Here is a 21467-nt window from a genome sequence, read left to right on the forward strand (position 1 = left end):
CTTACCTTATGTTAGAAAAGTTCGTTAAATTTTAAAATGTTTTCAGGACCTTGCCCTCCCTCCTCCACCCCCTGAAGTGGCGCCTGCTAGGCCGTTTAGCTCTGTAGAGCAGGGGTTGTGTTCCCTGGAACCTGGATTGACTGCCTGAATGCAGATGTGGGTAGAATTGTGACACTCTGTTATGTACTGGATGAGAAAATAAGCACAGTGCTAGAAGTGCGCTCCAAGAATATCCCCACCTGTCTCTGCAGCAACACGGACGTGCACACGGTGGCATCGCTTCTTAAGCTGTATCTCCGCGAACTCCCAGAGCCGGTGATTCCTTATGCGAAGTATGAAGACTTTTTGTCCTGTGCCAAACTGCTCAGCAAGGAAGAAGACGCGGTAAGTCAATACATTGATTTCCAGCGGGCTTTCCTGGAGTTTCTCTCAGCGTCTTAGGTTGTGATTCTCCAATTCCTGCTTGCACTGCCCTTACACTGTTTTCTACTTTGCTGTGTGCTGACACTACACACATCTAGACCTTCCACACACAGCTCGAGTCCGCTTTTGAGCCCAGTCTGACCACAAAGGAGAACACAACTGAATAAATGAGATCAGTATCCTTTGGCCCTCTGCTCCCTGGATGATTCACTATAGGACCCTACATATACTACGAAAAGTGCAATTGACTGGTTTCATAGCCTCCTTTTCATCTTGTGACCCCAAATCACCTCACAAAATAACCTCCGAACCGGCTCCCGCTTGTCTATTTGGTAAATATGAACAGCTTTATTGTGAAATAATTTATACAATCATCCATTTAAAGTGTCCAGTGCAGTACATTTTAAAATATTTTCAGAGTTGTGCAACCATCACCAAAATTTTAAGAATAGCACACATGAAACATTTTTGTTATCCTCAAACAAACCCCAGACCCTCGCACATGCCTTCTCTCTCTGGCTCTTACCAGTGACAAATCTCTTTTCCTACAGGCTTGCCTCTTCAGAATGTTCCATACAAACTTAGTCATTCAGTGGTTCTTCCTTGTGACTAGCCTTTTTCCATCTTTTTAAGGTTCATTCATGTTAAACCACATAGCAGTATTTCATTGCTTTTATTTCCAAATAATAACCAGAAGACATTGGCTTTGATTCCCTTTGCTTGGAGTTTAGGAATAATGCTGTTGTAACCATTCCTCTAACGAATTTTGCATGAACATGTAGCTCCTTTTCTTGTGGGAATGCACCTCAAAGCTAGAGTTTTGGGGCTGTATGCAACTCTGTTTTGCAGAGGCTTCGCTACTTTAAATTCTCACCAGGGAAGTGTGCATAAGCCAATTCCTCCACCTCTCTGTGGTCTCCGTTCTCATCTATATCCTGATGTGTGTGGAGTGGTCTAACACTGAGCTGTGAATGTCTTTTTCCATGTAGCGAATGATGTGGAATATCTTTTCATGTGCATTTTGGCTATTCATGTATTTGCTTTGGAGTAATATCTTTTGGATTATTTCCCCATTTTTAATTGAATTCTAGTCATCCAAGTTCCTTGGGAGATAGGTTTCAGGTAAAGTCCTATGTATAAAACAGTGTAATATTTCCATGGAACCCGTGGACATCTTCTTGTATACTTCCAGTTATCTCTAGATTGCGTGGAATGCCTAATACAATGTAAATGCTTTGCAAATAGCTATTATTCTGTATTGTTTAGAGAACAAAACAGGAAAGAAAATATATATATATATATATATATATATATATATATATATATATATATTTGGGACAGACTTTTTTCTATTGTTTTCAGTCTGTAGTTGGTTGAATCCATAAGACATAGAGGGCCAACTGTATTTGCCTCGCTAAATTAAATGGCCTGTATCAGATATATGATATGTAAATGTTTTCTCTCCTGCTATGGATTCTCTCTTTATGTTCTTGATGTTCTTGAAGACCCAAGAGGTTCTTTTTTCTTTTTTCATTTTTATGAGGTGTAGTTTCTCTGTTTTTATTTTGTCACTGTGCTTTGTATAGCAGAGCTAAGAACTCTCAAAAAGATTTACTTCTGTATGTTCTTCTGAGACTTCTACAGCTTCAGCTCTCGCATGGAGGTCACATGATTGGTTTCTGGATCGTGTATATCGTGTGACCGAAAGCACCAAACTCATCTTTTCATAGCCGGATAGCTCGCTGTTTGTTTATGAATATCAGAACCAGTGGTTGAGAGGTTGTTTCCCCCATTAGGTATTTTTGCTTCATAACCTTACAAACGCTGTTTGATTCTATTTGTTACATGATACTGTCTGTGGCTGCTTTTGCACTACAGCAGAATAGTCAAGCAGCTGAGACAGAGATTATCTATCCTGTAAAGTGAAAAATATTTACTAGTTGGCCCTTTGCAGAAGAATAAATCCAAGTACATTATCATTTGGCTTTTCGGGAACCGTTTCCATGTTAGAGGAAGCTCTACCAGAACAACCAAAGAAATTAATTCCTGTGCAGTTTCCAACCTTCTTTCCACCCAAGATGACGTATCCTAGACATGACAGTTCAGAGACACTTATTTTTCAAAAGCCATGTTTGTCTAAATTCCAAGTATTGTAAAAATGGGAAAAACCCTCACATTATTGGAGCTTATTTTTCGTCAAATATACTTAATATAAATATTCAATTTACACTTCCCATGTGAAAAATTGACATTTGTACTCAGTTGTACACACATACTTGTATGGCACTTCCCACTTGCTTTAGTCCTAAGGCGAGCACAGAGAAAGATGACATGTGTTCTCTTCTTTGCAGGGAGTTAAGGAATTAGCAAAGCAAGTGAAGAGTTTGCCAGTAGTTAATTACAACCTCCTCAAGTACATTTGCAGGTAAGAACTTTTAAAGACAAGCTAAACAACTCAATCTACACTTACTCTGACAATAATTTACACTTGACAGTGAGTAAAATCACAAACTGCTCTGAATGCCCACATCAGTCTCCAGAAGATTAAAAGGTTTAAAAAACAAAGAAAGAAAAAAGAAAATGGATAGGTTTGATAAGGTGATTTCCAAAGTTTTTGAGCACTGCGACTGCTTGGTTGTGTGATTTGATGGTGGTGATACCTCTGTTGCCTCCACATAGTAAAGACCTGTTGCTTTGAACATGGGTCAGAATTATTTACATCCTGCATGGGCACTAACGAAGAGAAGCTGCCCCTTATCCATGTGGCAGGCAGGGGCCACCCTGGACTCCTTCGGTCTATGTGCAACTGTCATAGGCTTCTGCGCTTCAGGGTGCTCCTAGGTACTATGATAGTGGAAACCCATGTGTCATGCAGCTCTGGGAGCTGTAGAGCTGAACCCACAGCGGGACCCCCTGCAGTTCATGGCAAGGAGGATGAGAAGGAAACCCAAGACCCCCCAGCAGAACTTGTGCTTATGGTCAGCAACCATAAGCACCATTTGTGAATCTTAAGTTTCACAATTTAAAAAGCAAGAAATAGCTCCCCTGACAGCATGTACCTATTAACACATAAAGTTTTCATCCCAATATTTCAAGCTAATTCAAGTTCCTGGAGCAGTTGGGGGGGGGTTATATCTTCTTTGAGTATAAGAGATGAAAAACTTGTTTGAGAACAACAGTATTGCAATCTTTGTAACCAGAACAGATTTTTTTTTTTTTTTTTTTATCGGTACCGCGGATTGAACTCACGACCACCTGCTTGCAAGGCAGGTGCTTATGCCACTGAGCTAAATTCCCAGCCCCCAGAACAGAAATACTTAAGTTCTCTTTTGAAACATTGAAGGAGACTTTTAATTTAGTTTTAATTTTTACTTTTTGCCTTCCATTTTTTGTAATTCAAACCTGTTGTAGTCAGGGGTTGTAAGGACAATAATCAGAATCCGGACATGGAATTCATAACATTATTTTATGATTGTCACCCAGAGTTAACACAGTGCAGAAAATCTGTCCACAACATTAAGAACATAGAATATTCAGCCAAGGGCTTGGATCCCACAGCAATGCCCTGCATGAGTCCAGATGAAAACCCAGAGCCATGATTCAGCTGGAGGTCTTGAGCCCACAAAAAGAACTCTCCCGAGTCCATTTTACGGATGCATGCTGGGAAGGTCCAAAGATCAGTAGTGGAAGCCAGAAAGTCTATGCCAGTGGGTGAAGGAGCTGTGCTGGTTGGTAGGTTGAGGGTTCTATGCTGGAGCTAAGAAGTGACACTCATCATAAAGACCAGGGCTGTCCTGAAAATTACCACAGCCATCCTCAGCAACACGGCAGTCCCAAGCTTCTCCGATGATAAGAACAGTCAAGTACATGCCAGGAAGCCAGCATCATGAGTGGTGCTAGAGATTAAACAACACACATCTTCCCCTCTGGAGCCAGGAAGCAATGCTCAGTGTAAGGACCAGCTCCCCAAAGTGAACCACAGCCACTCTCACTGACAAGGTCCTGAGCTCCCCCGATGACAGTGGTCGAACCTACAATGGGGAAGCTAGTCATGCCAGCTCCTCTAGGAGAACCAACGGCTCAAACAGCATCACACAGGAGAACCCACAACGCCTCAATGCCTCTCTTCTCCACATCCCTATTTACACTGGCAACTTTCCTCAGGTGGAGCATCTATGCTCAGAACCATGGTGATTTATTTCAGTTGGCGTTGAGTTGACCACCAGGTTTTAATCCATAACAGAACCATATCACAATAGTAAAATGTGGTCAGCAGCTCATAGTAGAGACATGCTGCCTGGCGTCCAGCCTCAGCCCTGCTGCACGCTGATCCTAGATCCTCAGTGAATATTCTTAACCTCTCTGGACCTCATCCCTCTCATCTATAGAATGGAAAGCATAATTGTACCTACCTGAAGGAAGTCCTCCAAGACGTCAGCCAGCATGACTGCCTCTCACACTACCAGCCACATAAACATGATGTCTGTATTTTGCATCATTTCCTTTTAATCTCATGAGTTTAATTAGCAGCCCATGAAATAGCGGAAGCTCTTGTAGAAGTGAAGAGGAGGCGGGAAATGAAAAAAAGGGTGAAAGATTACAAAACCAGTCTCCTGTGAGAACCGTCCTGGGAAAGGATTATTGGATGCCTTTAATTCTTTAGTACTTAATAAGTTAAAAACAATTTGGGCTTGCAGTTTTTCATGTCAGGAGAATTAATGCTTTAATTTCCACAATGTTTGATCTTATTTTTAAAACTGTTAATATGAAGCTTTTATTCCTCCACAAAGAATTTAGTGTTCCTCTATCAAAGAAAGGATTTAATAGCAAATTCTCCAACTGAGCATATGTATTAAATATTTTTTTGGCATCACTGGGGATGAAACCCAAGGCCTTGACATAACTGGCTCCCCAACTCCTGTCTTTAAATTGTTTTATTTTGAGTCAAGGTCTCACTAAGTTTCTAGGTTTCCCAAGCTGGGCTTAAACTTGTGATCCTCCTGACTGAACCTCCTCGGTACTGAGAGTATGGACATAGCCCAGCACTAACCAGTTTTTTTGAAGGCTTAGATCTGTTAGTCAGCTTTATGTGACAGCAGCTAAATATCCAAAGTAATCAATCTAAAAAGAGGGAAGATTAATTTTGGCTTGCTGATCTAAAGGAATCAATGGATAATTGATGGGCCCTGATCCTTGTAGCCCGTGGCAGTGCAACTTAGCAGGGCAGGCATTCATAGCAATAACCTCACAGCAGACCTCACCCACACTGACCAGAAAACCTCCTGCCATGCTCTGCCTTTTAAAATGTGGTCATCTCTCCAAAGCATCACAGGCTGGGAACCAAGCAATTAATACCTAAGCCTTTGGGAGGCACTGACGTAAACATCAGCAAGGGAAAACCTACCCTTGACTTTTGTATCCATATCATAAGTCCATGTCCACATTTCCCCGATACCCTGCTCCTTAAACAAAGAAACCCTGCCAGGTGAACCAGAACAGGTGTCTGATATGAGCCCTAAATTTTGTTTCTTCATATTTTGCTGTGTACTTTCTCTAAGTATGAATAAGAGACGTTTGAATTTCCAAATAATTCTGTCTGCTTAGCCATCTCCAGCCATCCTGTGCTTCAGTCTAGAAATGTCCCAGCCACCCATTTCTATCTCCTGTTGACTTTAACCTCATTGTGTTTCAATCCTCTTCTTGTGACCAACAGGTTCTTGGACGAAGTGCAGTCCTATTCTGGAGTGAACAAAATGAGCGTGCAGAACTTGGCCACTGTGTTTGGCCCCAATATCCTGCGTCCCAAGGTGGAGGATCCCTTAACCATCATGGAAGGTGTGTGAACGAGTATCTCACGACCTCGTCTAAAGATGAACCAAGTCTCACTTAGCTGACCAGAATCCAATCTTGATCTCACAGCCCCATCAAAAGCAGTTGACCAGAGTCAACAGACTTAAACAACAGACCAGAGTCTCAACAAACTTAAAAAGAAAACATAGGCAAATTCATGACAGCTCCATGTCCTGACTCATATTTATTCTTTAAATACCAAGTCTTCTCTTTCGATGCTTAGCCATTTTGTTGAAGTTACTAATCAGAAAATGATAAAATGATTCCCTAGTAGCCTTACAAGAACAAGTAAAACATGCATAAATCAATAAATCAATATTAAAGTATCAGATGAAAGAACTATAAAAAAAGATCTCTTTGTAAATCCTGGGCAATTTTCAGCAATTTCAAAGTTCTTTTCAGTTTGTATGTGTTTATTAATTTGGTTTTCTTTTGACTGGTTCCAGGAAGTCAAGAAAGTGGATGCTTTTTAAAACAATGCTGGCTATGCACTGAGGGGCTAAAACATAAAAGAAATCTTGTAAGCCAACTAGAAATGACTCGAGTTACCTTCCACACCAAACTGCTCCTGTTTAATTCCTCTAGACTCAGCGCTTTTGCGCTATGGCCATTAGGAGTGTCCTTGTTTTCCACAAACTATTTAAAAACTTAATAGAGGAAAAAATACTTATTTTTCTTTTCTTTCTGAGTTTATGGAGAACAACATATCATTCTCAGTTATAAGTGTTTTATTCCCTGATTTTGTTCCTTTCCTGGCAGTTCTAAGATTTTCATACTTCTATATCTATGTGTGAGAAGGTTTTTGGTATGTACCCAGGACACCTCAGCTTTATTTCCGTGTCTACTACTGAGATAAACATAAATTGAGAGTCATATTTTTGGCAATAAAATAATTCAGAAAAATTAATTCCTATATGAATTGTTTAGCAGGCATTAAAAGCTGTTAAAATTTAATCTATAAAAATCTTAGAGATACTTTAGCTCAATTTTAAACTTTTATTATAAATTAAAATTTACACAGTAAAAGAAGTCAGCATACACGTGCAAACACACGCACACAAACCTGAACCTGTCACGAAGACCCACGCTCTAGAAATCACCGCCACGCACAAACCCACTCACGATGCTTCTGTCCTTAGACTCAGACATTTACACCAATCTCTTCCTTCTCTGTCTTCGCCTCACTGTCTTCTCTAGGAATTATATTGTGTTTTTTTCTTCTTTTACTTGATATCTTTTAAGAATCTTTTATGCATCTCCTAGAACTTGTTATTTGGAAAATTTGGTTGTCTAACCTGTAGTTTTCCATAGGCCAGATTATGTTGGTTGTGTATTGACAATGAAGTTTAACCTATTCTTCTAACTTGGATGTTCTACAAGTTAGAACCTGGACCAACTCTGTGATCCCCTTGGCATGAGTATAGATGGTGTTGTGCTCTTTAACCAGCAATCATGTAATGTCTGTTTATCTTTCGTTTTATGAATTTCACAGTCCCTACCATGAATTCACTGGTAGTTGAAATGGCTATATTCTAACTCTGTTTTTTCTGTTTTAATTATTTATTTGTGAAATATACATGAAGTCTATCATTGTGCTATCCTTAAGTATACAGTTCAATTTAACTGCATCCTCATTGGTATGGATCTCCACCAACCTCTTCATTTTGTAGAACTCACCCCCTGAACCCTTCAGCACTAACCCTCATCCCTGTTATCACCAAGCTTGTGGCAAACACCGTTTACCTTCTGTCACCATGAATTTGCCTATGATGGGCAACTCAGATAAGGAAGATAATATTTCTAAATGCTGCTGGGACACTCTCCTTTACCTGTTTTTAAAACCAACAAAATCAATTGATGATGTTCTCTGAAAGTGAGTATTACTTTTCCAATCACAAATGGCATTATGAATCAAGTTGCCAAATCTATGTGCTGGATCAGAGCATTGTCATCATTGGCCTCTACTGACGTTTAGTCATATTTTCCCACCTTTGGCCAATGGAAGCCTTCTCAAATTATCTGTTTAGTCATTTGGCATAACCTTGGCATTTTAGATGGCATCCTCTCTTTAGTAAGACATTTCCCTGGCTCACAACAGCTTTCCTGTTCTAACCCAGAATTGGCCACTTTCAAGACATCTTAATTGTTTTTAGTGGAGAAATGATATTTCAAGGCCCAAATCTAAGTACCAGTGATACTCTTCACTACCGGGTTGGTCACTGTATCTAGGCTATTTCGTGGATACCAGATTTAAATTCATATGCACAAATACCATGTGCACACATGTACACACTGAGGGAAAAGTGGCTTGAAGGTTCACGCTGTGCTCACACTTCACAATGATGACCACAGGCTTTTTATTTATTCTTTCTTTCCATCATCCTCATGTAAAATACTCCTGATGCTCCCAAGCATTAAAGATGCCAGAATCAGACTAACTCATAATTAATATTTGCTCTACTCTATTTGGTCTGCAATATATCTCATCACACACCAAACTTTTAGAACAATAATACTAGTACTATCAACACCAGTGTGATTACTAAAGCATTTAAAAACTTTAAATATGCATTTCTACTCCTCCTTTCATTATTTTAATATTTGTACCATATCTATCCTGTGGAGTATACATATATATACTGTACTTTCTCCATGTTTGTGCTTAGCCACACACATACATTTTAATCATATTTTATATTAATGTAGCCCCTTCCCATGTTACCATACTTATGTTCCTCAAGCCCAGTGAGTCTCAGCCTGTTGTCCCCAGCTCCCTGGAGGCCTCCAAGTTACATTCAGGAGCTCCACAGGCTCAAGCAAAAGTAGTATGAGTTGCTTTCTGTCTTTTGACTGCACTGACGTTTGCATTAGGGTGCAGAAACAATGATGGGCAAGAGAAGAAACACCTCAGTCCATGGTACGCCCAGGACCTGCATCATGTTCTTTACTGCCATCCAATTGCTACAGAGAATAAAATGCCAATGTTACTGAGGGAGATACTTGCAGAGCATTCAATAAAAAATATTAATTGGGTCGAGCTGTATTACATTTCCAAACTGAGCATTTTTTCAAATATTATTGGGGAAGTGATGAGCTCAATGTATGAAGCATTTTTTCTGTATACTGTTTCTAAACTAATATAGTGATTGACACATTGCCTCCCCCCTCCATCAATGCTGGGTTTGCAGGCATGAGCACCATGCTGGCCCACGCAACTCCAAACTATGATTACTCAAACTTGAGCATTAGCAGATACGGTCTCAAAAAGTATGAAGTTAACTTTTCATTTCAAGAAACATAGCTGGCTGGATTCGCTGTCCTCCATACAGTTTGAACTGTGTTGTAAAAAGAGCGGTGTAGTCAAACCTTGAGCTTAACAGCTTCCCAATACTTAGACACTTTTCAAGTGACGACAGTGCTGGATTAACGAAGGTGTCTTCCATACAGTGGAACTAAGTACATCACCAATGGGAAGATCAGCCTGAGTCAGCCAACTTTACACATGGTGTGCGGTCATAAGCCACACATGTGTGAAAGACCAGTTTTAACCTTTCCAGCTTCTCAGAACCCCATGTGTTTTCTTATACGCATTCAGAAGCATGGCCCCTTGCTTGAGACAGCTTGGCTCTGCTTCCTCCTTTGTTTCAGTTGCCCTCCCCCTTCAGGTCATCTGTCTCCTGCTCCACCTCGATTCCATGCCCTGTCTGGAGGGTGGTCCTGGCTGGTCAGCACTAGGAGTTCACGGGGCTGGAGGGCTCTCCGCTCCATCCTCACTGTCTGTCAGGGCAGGGAATGAGGTAGGGTCCCACTCCAAGGCTGCTTTTCTGGAAGGGCCCTGTGCATTTCCCAGTGAAACCTATGGAGTATTTTGGAGGTTCAGGCCTGTCGCAGTCCTCTTTATTTCCTACTGCTTCCTTCCCCACAGTTGTTATGTCGGTCAGTTTTCCCATCATTTGGAATTTAATGAACCACAGCTTAAAGGAGATGAAGTTAATTTGGCTCACAGCTTCAGGGAATTCAGTCCATGCTCAGCTGACTCCAGGCAGGAGCACCATGGTATAGGGCCTGGGGGAGCCAAGCCATCTCACCTCCTGGCAGCCAGCAAGCAGAGCAGGTTAGAAGGCATGCAGAAGACAAAGGGGCAAGGAACCAGCTGCAGCTGGAGGCACAGAAAATACACTGGGCACATGGGAGCTTTGCTTTATCCTAATTAGGTGTTTTCCTTGGGACTGTGCTGGTATCGGAACTCATCAGATACCTTACAGATACCTGCAGACTAGCAAAGTGACAAATGTGTAGGTTGCTTCTTATAAATTGAAACATATTGCATAGAATTCCGCTCATTTATGAATATATATGATCCATTTTTAATACTGTCTAGATATTTTTGAGGGAAAATTGAATTCCTAGTCAATGCCTATAAAGCGCAGTGCCAGTAACATATTTAAATCCAACCTGTGGAAAATGGTAGAGCCAGGAGGAATTGCTGGGTTGTGTAGCACAGTGTGGGCTCCACAATCTCCTTGAACTCTGCAAAACAGCCTGGTGATTGTAGCCATTCTACTCTCATTTAGGCTTAATGCCCCTTATCAGCACTCACAGGGAGGAGAAAAGCAAAAAGGAAAAACATGGCACACACAGTGACACACACACACACACACACACACACACACACACACACACACACTTCGTCATCACTACCAACCTTGCCTGGTCCCAGAGGGCCCCGTGCAGAGGACAGTTGCCATTTGTCAGCCCAGAAGCTAGATGGGGGCAAAGCCTCCCGACACACAAGAAAGAGGGCTCACAGCCTGCTGGGCCCTGACACTCGCCCTGTAATTGTGGCAGACACACTTTCTCATGGCTTTCACAAAACTCATGGGCACTTTGGGAAGCTGCTCTTCAATTAATTAAACACCTCCGAGAGTTCTTTGCTGTGATGGAAAGCAGAGATGCTAGCTCAGTGTTAATATTCCAGGGATGGGAAGAAGGTTCCTTTTCCCTAAATACTACTCAAAAATCTCCTGTAACAGGAGCTGGAAGTCCTTGAAAGTGAGTGTGTCTTCTGGAAAATAGCGTCAGGTAAATGATGTCTTCAGGAATGACAGTGGTGACATTTGCTGCTCTAAAGTCTTTCATCAAATTCACTGCACTGAAAATATGATTAAAATCTAGAGAGTGTTCAAAGAAGACAGATGTATTTATAACAAGTTAATCTCTTCCAGTCTGTTGTCTCCCACAAATCTGCCGTAATTGTGGGTTTCAGTAGATTGTCGTCTTTTGAATTTACTTATGATTCTTACTGATTCAAATGCTAGCAGGTGAGATATAGCCAGACAGTGTACAAATAGGAATCAGAAAAATGAGTATTAAATTTCCCCTTACTTATCCCTGTATGGCTTTCAGCAAATAGCTTAACCTTTCTGAAACTGAATTTGCTCATCTGAAAAAATGTTAAGTATTACCTCACAGAATTCTGAGAAACTTAATTTGGAAGATATATAAGAACCACTCCCATCAACTACAAGATTTCTTGAACTCTATTGCAAACAGGAGTCACTTGGGGAATATTATTACTGTGCAAATTCTGGTTCAGGAGGTCTGCAGAAGCTCCTGAAATTGCAATATTCCCAACCAAAGCTAGTGTCACTGGTCTGTTATTGCTGCTGTCACCTGGAAGCCAGCTAGAAATATATAATCTCATGTCCCACCAGATGGCTATGGAATTGGAGTCTGAATCTGCCAGGATCTCTAGGTAATCTGCCAGGATCTCTAGGTGATCTGTCCGAACATTAAAATATGAACAATGTGAGTCTTGCAGGAGACCTGGCATGCTACAAGCACACTTCTAAATACAAATTCGAGTCATCCCAGAAAATGTATGCAGGGTGTAGATGAGGATAAGGTACTATTCCTGTTCACCATTTGAATAGGAATTGTTTTGATTACCTGTTGGTTCAGGTTAGAAAGTGACCTTGCACCAGGTCAAGTGGCGGCTGCTTCTGGCTGTTAAAACTGGTTGTAGGGGACAGTAGCCCTGCTTATACAGCAAAGACCAATATGTGAAGGTGTGTTTAATATTAGAACTGATATGGCATAGCACCTGAGAGGTCACTTGATTTTTTAATTACTGTTTCTGATGAACGATCAACCTGAGCTGATTTCTCCTATTTGTATGTAAAACTTGCACTTAATGTAGTACAATGATTAAGAGTCTACATGTTGAGCTGGATAACGGTACAAGCCAAAAGTCTGGTCTTTGGTAGATTTGTGACTTTAATCAAATTACTAAAACATATACATGTTTTAAAATCATGTAACTACAAAAATAAAATGTTTAGTACAGTTCATGGAACAGGGTAAATGCTCAGGAAATTTTAACATCTATTGCTTTTATAATCACCAAGGATATAACCTGATACAGCTGATAATAATGCTGAATTTTACCCAAATATGTTTCTTTAAAACCCACATTGAAAATAGGAAATACAGTGGTACCTCAGTTCACAAACTTTATTCTTTCCACGATTCTGGTCCTCTAAACCAAACTGGATCAGAACTGAATCAAATTTCCCCACAAGGTCCTCCAACGTTGAACTTACCCATTGAACTTGATTCAGTCCTTATCCCCCTCAGTGTGGAAGCAGAACCGTGGAAAGGATTAGATTCATGAACCAAACTGCCACACCTACTCCCTCACACTCTTTCCTTCTCTGTGCTGTTTCAGGCACCGTAGTGGTCCAGCAGTTGATGTCAGTGATGATCAGCAGACAGGACTGCCTCTTCCCCAGAGATGCAGAGTTGCAGAGCGTGTCCCAGGACGGAGTGAGCAACAACAACCATGATGTTCAGAAGAAAGCTACCACGGGTCAGTTACAGAACAAGGCAAACAACAACACCAAGGACAGCCCGGGGAGGCAGTGCTCCTGGGACACGTCTGAGTCTCCCCAGAGAAGCAGCATGGATGGTGGGTCCCCCACAGCTCTGCCAGGTAGCAAAACCAACAGCCCAAGGAACAGCATCCACAAGCTGGACGTGTCTAGGAGTCCCCCGCTCATGGTCAAGAAGAACCCTGCCTTTAGTAAGGGGAGCGGGATAGTCACCAACGGGTCCTTCAGCAGCAGTAACGCCGAAGGTCTGGAGAAAGCTCAAACCACACCTAACGGCAGCTTGCAAGCCAGAAGGACCTCTTCGCTGAAGGGGCCTGGCACCAAAATGGGCACGCACAGTGTGCAGAATGGAACGGTGCGTATGGGCATCCTGAACCCCGACATGCTCGGGAATCCCGTGAATGGTCGCAGCATGAGTTGGCTGCCCAATGGCTATGTGACCCTGAGGGACAACAAGCAGAAGGAGCAAGCTGGAGAGTCGGCCCAGCACAACAGGCTTTCCACCTATGACAATGTCCACCAGCAGTTCTCCGTGATGAACCCAGATGACAAGCAGAGTGTGGACAGTGCCACGTGGTCCACTTCCTCCTGTGAAATCTCCCTCCCCGAGAACTCCAACTCCTGCCGCTCCTCCACCACCACCTGCCCGGAGCAAGACTTTTACGGGGGGAACTTTGAGGATCCTGTTCTGGATGGGCTGCCCCAGGATAACATTTCACACCCTGGGGACTATGAAAGCAAAAGTGACCACAGGAGTGTGGGAGGTCGAAGTAGTCGTGCCACCAGCAGCAGTGACAACAGTGAGACATTTGTGGGTAACAATACCAGCAACCACAGTGCCCTGCACAGTTTAGTCTCCAGCCTGAAACAGGAAATGACCAAACAGAAGATAGAGTATGAGACCAGGATAAAGAGGTGAGGAAAATCTGGAGATCCTGACTGTGGGGAGGTGCGAGAGCTTCCCCCATGGGACGGAAATCGTGTGAGGGTATAAATGTGCAGACTGCAAAGGCAGAGAGACCCAAACCCAGCGCCTCACTGCACCCTGCGCCTGCAGTGGGACTTTGGGGATGTTAGTTTAATCTCTGTGCTCCTTGGCTTCCCTATGGGAGAACTTAGATTCTGACTGCATCTGTCTCAAAAGCATTGAGCAGTCACCGCACCTGGTCCCTGGCACAGAACAGGCGCGTGATGGTGTTATAATTATTATTAAATATGTAGCTCTGCAGGAGAGGGCTTCCTGGAACAGGGCTGTGAGGAAATAAAAACCGAATTAGGTACCTGCCAGTTCCACTGACAAGACAAGGATAAAATCAGAGTTTTAAAAACAACTGAGTTAAAAAGTCAAGGTTAAAAAAAAAAAAAAAAAAAAAAAAACAGTGAGTGGATCTTTATTTTGTTGTTGAATTGTAAGAGAGTCTTCCATCTGCTCAGCCCAGAGGATCTATATGAGCAAATTAGAGGGCACAGGTGCCAAGTGACAGAGGACTTTGCAAGGTCATGTTCTGTCTTGGGGTCCATGTAGGATTTTTCAGATGTATTAACACGGAAAAGAGAGATTGGAGCCTCAATCTGGTGCAGGCCATATGACCTATCAACTTGCCTCTTCTCAGGAGGTGTTGGGGTAGAATTTTGCCAAGCTGCTCCCTCGGGACAGCACTGTGGGCAGGTGAGGGGGCACCAGCTGAGGGTCCTGTATTGTCCATGCTCCTGGTGTCAAGCCCTCTTGAGCATACAGCCTAGCACTCACAGAGCCAGAGCCTTGGAAATGTCCAGGGTCCGCATTGTCACCACAGTCACAGGAACTGCAAGCGGATTGTTTCTAGGTTCCATCACTGTGCTGTGGGGAAAGGAACCCCACATTCAGGGTCAGGAGAAGCAGAGTAGAGTCTCAGTCCTGCATAGGCATCCCCTCTAGGGGTCCCAGTTTCAAGCTGCGTGATCTGGGGGGCCTCTTCCTGCACCCTCTTCCTGTACAATGCATAGGACCCTCAGCAGTGTGTCCTACTTCGGCTCATCCCATGGCTCCAGAGTCTGGGGACTTTCTGTGACACTCGGTACATAGGTTAAAAGGGTATGGATAATGTAGGATACATCTGATAAAAAGGGCACATAGATAAAAAGGGTACGGATAATATAGGACACATCTGAGGATACAGATAATGTAGTTGGATTTAATATATCCTAATGTTTACCATCCTTTTATCAGTTGTTAGAAGAAAGTATAACACTCTTTCAGGAGCTCCGGAAACCAAATACGAACAAAAATACTTAAGAGCTTGAAAGATTACTTCCTGTAACCCAATATTTTGTAAGCGCCACTGAATGGAAAACTGGTTTAATTTTTCAATATAACTGTAGTATTGAGTTGCCAGAGGGTTAATTTTTTTTAAAAGCAGGGTCATAGCCTGAGTACAGGTTTTGGAACCATTAACCACCATGATTCTGGAATATGACCAGCGTTCTAGGACAGGTTAGGGTGTACCCTGGGAAGCTTCTCTTTCAAAGCAAAGGATGACATTCCAGATCTGTTAGGAGCAGGAAAATACTATCAGTCTGAAGCTTCCATTATTTCATATCTGAGGATATGGATAATGAATTTATGCCCTAAGATCTGTTAAGTATTTCTGACAGTGAGATAAGATAGCAGAACTCTCCAATGGTGTGGCCTTTCTATGGGCCATTTCACCCTATCCCTGACACCCACAGGAAAGCCAAAGACAGGAAGAGGGGGACAGTCCTAAACCCTGGGGACATGAGAGACTGAATGTTCTGGTTAATTCCCAGTCCTCTGTTCAGAGTTACATGTTTTTCTTCAAACTCTTTTTTTCACCCCACTCCATAAAGTATCGAGGGTGAGTGGATGTATGGGTGAACAGAGAGAGACAGATCATAAAATATTTAATTTGCCTACATTATCCACGAGACATATTATTATTAATTTTAAACATGTCAGTTTGTTATTCTCTCCGTGCCTTAACTGTTTTCTAACTTTATTTTCTTTGAAAATATTGTAGTCTATAGAGAGAAATTCATTTATGTGATATCAATTATTTGATCCAGTAAAAACTATTCTCGTTATTGAGTTTAGATAGTATATATGACAAATAGATCGTCTACTCATCAAGATGTTGAAATCGTCTGTATTTCTTTTTGTTTTGTCAAATAGACTTAAAATTTCTGAGAAAGGTTTCTTAAAGTCTCCTAACATTATTCTGAGGGTTCCCAACTACTACTCATCATTGTTAAATTTTATATTGAATAATTTGAGTATTTGCTACCATCCAAATACTCAGACTTTATATATCCCTAGGAAATTTATTATTTTATTGTTAAAATGTCACCTTTTATCACAATAAGGCTTTTTATCTGAGATATTAAAGATATTAAAATCATTTCAGATATTAAAATCATTAACCATCCTTTTTATCAATAACTTTGTCTTGTGTTACTTAAATTCCTTGACTTTCAATATGTATGTTTTATTATTTGATCTGAGGACTCCTACTTCTTTCAAATCTAGAATATTTTCATTCAGCAAAATTGTCTGTTTCATCTCCTCCACTTCTCAGGCTCTCTTCCTCAAGCATACCAAGTCCCGTGTATTGGACCTGCTCAGTGTGGCCTCCATCTCTGCTCACGTCTTTGTCTGTTGTTAACCGTTCTGTGAGATGTGCTGTGTTACTCACTGTCTCTGCTGCTGAGTTCTTTCTGCCATTCCCTTAGCCGTGAGCAGTGCCTCCTTGGCTGTGGTATCTTGTGCTCCAAACTCTGTTTGATCCCCTGCAGTTTTCTGCCTTTCTGTACAGAAGCCCATTTCCTTTCCCGTATAAGAGCCACAGTTTCTCGGGCCTGTACATGGGACCAGTACTCCCGTGTGCTCAGTGGACTATACGAGTTGGTTCTGATGACTGAGAGGCATTTTCTTCATTTATTTTAACCTTCACTATTAAAAAAGTCTTTTTCTTACATTCTTCATCATTTTTATGCATTTGTATTGGAAGGGATTCTTTATGTCTTCAGTCTCCTACTTTAGATTCTTGTAATTCTCACACAAGTTCCTGATAGAACAAATGTATCAGCATGCTGTTTGGAAGGGTCATCCTCCTCATCAAGCTTTGGCTTCTTCCAATGATTTTAATTCCCACATAGATTCACAAAGCAAAGAGAGTACACCGTGTTACAATTCTGGGTGGCACCCAGCCCAGTCCCAGGTTCTTACGTAACAGCGTTGTGCCTAAAAGAGTCATCTTGACTATCACAAAACAAAAAAATATTATTTTTACAAAATTCTAGTTGCTTCCAAAGGGGTGATAGAGTCCTTCTAAGAGCCCTTATCTGAATGAAATAGCCAGGTACCAGTGGCTTATTTTTTTCAAAAGCAAAAATAATTGTGATTTTCGTTTTATAATTATTACTAAAAATAAAAGACATATGTATACACATTAACGTTTCTAATTTCAGTGATCTGTTAAATGTGAATGATCCAATATGGTTTTAGCTCAAAAAAAGGAGAAATGAAAAGCCCATCCTATTACTAGGCTGTCTCATATAATAGACCAGTGTTTGATAGCTCTTTTGAAACATGTATACATATGTATGCGTATATCTATATACATATATATCTTGGATATTAGTGGTTATTGAGAAAAACAGAGTCTCTGCTTTTAAAGAAGTTCCCCTATCTATTCGGGAAACAGTGAAAGTTGGTGATAGCAGGCCACCATCTGGGGCCCCATGTTTACAAAACAGGTAGTGTTCTCACTTACTCCCCACATTTTTACCTCTCCTGTCAATGTAGCTACTTGTGAGACTATCTATTTGCAAAATAAAACCTGTTCTCAGAGGTGGGCTTAGTCATACATAACATCTGCATTTGTGAGCTTTTTATCATAGAGACACAATACTGACACCACAACCTAAAGGCAGGTTTCACTTGGCTCAGGGAATTCAGTCTATGATCTGCTGGCTGCAAGGCAGGGATGACCTGTAGAAGGGTGGCAGGGCTGCTTAGTTCCTGGCTGCAGGGAAGCAGAGCCAGGGAGAGAAGGTGTCCGAGCACAGATGCAGACCACAAGGCCACGCCTCCACGGGCCCCCACACACACCCCTGAGTGTGTTTTACTAACACTGGGTGTGTCCTCATTCAATGAACTCACCATTTCAGAACAATCACATTTTTGCTATTAATATTTTCCCATGATAGAAGACTAGTGTGGTTGTCCCCCTTTTTTTCCAACTGTGTCAGAATTTGCCCCTTTTAGCATCCTGGAAGCTCCTGAGGATTGGCCGTTTTCTACTTCTGCCTATCTGTGGTGCATGATTGATTCGCTAGCTTCTCTGTGGTGACTTGCATGCATTGACTATTAAATAACATCTACTCATTTCCCAGAGATGTCTTGGGCCTTCAGTGTAGATAATATCAAAAAATAAGCCCTTTTAATCACTAGACCTTGCTTTGCTGATTTGAAAGGGCTCATTCTAACTTCCTGAGCATCGTAGACAAGTTTAGAAAATATTGGCATCCCTCTCTCATTTCATTCTCTTTATCTCTTCTCCCCAATCCCCAGCTTAGAACAGCGGAATTTGACTTTGGAAACAGAAATGATGAGCCTCCACGACGAACTGGATCAAGAAAGGAAAAAGTTCACCATGATTGAAATCAAGATGCGAAATGCCGAGCGGGCAAAAGAGGATGCCGAGAAAAGAAACGCCATGCTGCAGAAGGAGATGGAGCAGTTCTTCTCCACGTTCGGGGAGCTGACGGTGGAACCCAGGAGACCCGAGCGAGGAAACACGATATGGATCCAGTGAGCCTGCTTCCGCCACTGCCTCGCGGGCTCCGGAGAGGACTGTGGGGCCGCTGGTGGGAGGCGGCGGGGAGCCGGTGACTGGTCACCTGGCTGTGAGAGCCCTGTGGGTGTGAGACCTCATTTACAGCCATTCGCCATCCGTGTCCGCAGCGTGTACCAAAGTTATACCATGGCGCGTCATGCTACTGTCAAGTGTTACAACTGGAGACGTGTACATAGCATAGTTTTTAAAAGTAAACTAAAAATAAGAAGCTTATCTCAGAATTATTTTATTGCAAGTCTTGTATTTAAATGTTAAATCCATAGGTGGTTGCAATTTAGCTTGCTCTCAAGCTTTACCCCTTGCACTTAACATAAGCTATTTTTGGCATTATCATCCTCTTTATTTTATAGATCAATATTTTTATTTCCCCTTTTGCTGAGGAGATGAGAAGAAAGATATATATAGAGAGATACAGATATATATGAGATGAGTTGCTAAAATCTAAAGATTCTTTTGTGGCTGTCCTCTTCGTGCCAACAGACCTTGCTATGACCAAAAAGCGAAATGTAAATACTTTTATAAAATACAGGAGAACCTCAAGGTACCTTTGGGTTGCTCTTTGACTTCTCCCCTTGGCACTAAGGCTCGTTTTGTTTCAGGAGGTGAGAGACTGTGAGGACGTCCCCTCTCCAGGGCCCGTCCACCGTTCCAGGTCCACGTGAGTGTCTCCTATGCAAGAGGCACCTTATAGGGAACATGCAAAGGATAGCGTTTAAGCAGTTGCACCGTGGCTTCCTGTCTGCTTCCCAAGAATCCCTGTAACTGCTGGGTGGTTACTGGAGGAAGCCTATCTTCTGCTCGGGCACTGGGAGACAATGCTTGCTAACCCATGAGCACCCGTGCTGTCACACAGACCTCCCCCCTCCCCAACAATTGCACTTTGGAATGCCAGCGGTGAATAGTGTGTCCCCCACAGCAAAACCACTAAATTAGGTGCCACGTGGTGACACCGTCTCCTGCTCAGGCTGTTGGCATCTGGGATTCTTTCTGCACCACAGCTGGCAAAGGCAGTTTGTAGCAAGATATGAGAGAAGGGACCAGGCGGAAGTTTGGAACAGACAACTCTTCTGCTTCTAATTTTGTCCATATCATTTTTCTCTTTTGAAAACACACTCATTCGTGTTCAAACATGAATGCTCACATGTCCAGTTTTGGCAAGTATGTGATCTTCAGTAATGTTACCTTTTCAGAAAAATTCAGGGTTCTCTTGAGCTGTTGTTCTAGGGGAATGAGTCTCTTCACACTTCAATAAGGCAATGATTATGAGAAGCCAGGTGAATAAATCTCATGCAAGAAAATAAGTCACAAAAGGCAAATCAAAAATAAAGACTGAGTTTATGGGATTTGTGTTCTTGGAGATTCTCTTTGTCTCTGTGTTTATTTCCTTTCAAAGAAAGCGGTCTTTACGGCGTTTATTCTTCTCAATACTCTGCTTTTGTTTCTAGCTCCCCCTCTGAGTTTGTGTGGTCTTTTGGTATCAACCAGAGTATGCATAACAACAACTGTTTCCCCTAAGATTCCTTTTGCTCCGTCCTTCCAATCAAGTAACCAGACACTTCCCGCTGTATATTCTCTAAGAAATTTAAATTCAAAATAGGCAAATTGCTCTCAGCAACTCTACATATTTTTGCCTGTTTCTTCAGTTCATTTCATATCTTAATTAATGAGCACTTCAAGGCATCCTGGGAACTATATGATACAAGAGTTAAGAGCAAAGCTTGTGAACCAAACAGCCTGAGTTCAGGTTGTCTACGATTGTTACTGAACCTTTCATGCCGAACTTTTCCCACCATGCAACTGGCATAATAAACACATATTACTGCCCTAGACTTTTTCTGTGATTTTAAAGAGGTCCCATGTGGTAACTAAGCACAGCAGCTGGCATCCAGGAAAGCTTCATGAATGCTAACCTGTTTTTCCTAATCTACCTGCTTTTGTGTTCTGCTTCCAAACCAAACTGTCTATTCCACTCATCTTTGCCCTGTCGATCTGCCCTTTAATCTATTTTCCAGGCTTTTGATGAAAACATCCTCCCCGGCCAATTGTGTTCTGATATTTGCCTTATGTTTCCTTTTTTTGGCAAGCTGCCCCTTTCTCTGGCCTTGCCTTTGCCTTGATAACAGCATTTTACGCCTTTCACTGCACCAGGATGATGTCCTTCACGTACCGTGAAGGCTCTGACTTCCAGGTTCCTTCCCCACTGGCCTGCCTCCCTACCTCCTGCAGGTCCTCCTGGCTGCTGCCACGTGCTTCTTCTCTGCCTGCCTTCTGCATGAACACTGATATCTTTTAACAGCCAAGTCACCGTTCTCCATGAAGCTTCTTAACACCTCAAAGTAGAAGTTGTCTTTTGTGCTTCCCATGTGCGAGTATCTCTTTCAGTCTTTCCTTTAACGTAGTTTTGTTAATGAAATAAGCCTTTTAGGAAGCAGTACGGCAGTGATCAAAC

General features: G+C 42.0%; 1 protein-coding gene across 9 annotated transcripts in view; it reads left to right on the plus strand.

Moving 5' to 3' along the window:
• Arhgap24 (Rho GTPase activating protein 24) overlaps positions 1-20361 on the plus strand; it is a 705487-nt gene extending 685126 nt beyond the window's left edge. For all 9 annotated transcript variants that reach the window (XM_063249372.1, XM_003469397.5, XM_063249374.1 and 6 more), the window contains 5 exons: positions 252-384; positions 2775-2848; positions 6137-6258; positions 13001-14078; positions 18733-20361. In XM_063249372.1, the coding sequence (XP_063105442.1) occupies positions 252-384; positions 2775-2848; positions 6137-6258; positions 13001-14078; positions 18733-18976 (1651 nt within the window). In that variant the 3' untranslated portion in view covers positions 18977-20361. The remainder of the gene's footprint in view (positions 1-251; positions 385-2774; positions 2849-6136; positions 6259-13000; positions 14079-18732) is intronic.
• Positions 20362-21467: the final 1106 nt, after the last annotated feature.

Source organism: Cavia porcellus, unplaced genomic scaffold (assembly GCF_034190915.1).
Source record: "Cavia porcellus strain 051 isolate PalLab524CR breed Dunkin Hartley unplaced genomic scaffold, mCavPor4.1 scaffold_5, whole genome shotgun sequence".
NCBI lineage: Eukaryota > Metazoa > Chordata > Mammalia > Rodentia > Caviidae > Cavia > Cavia porcellus.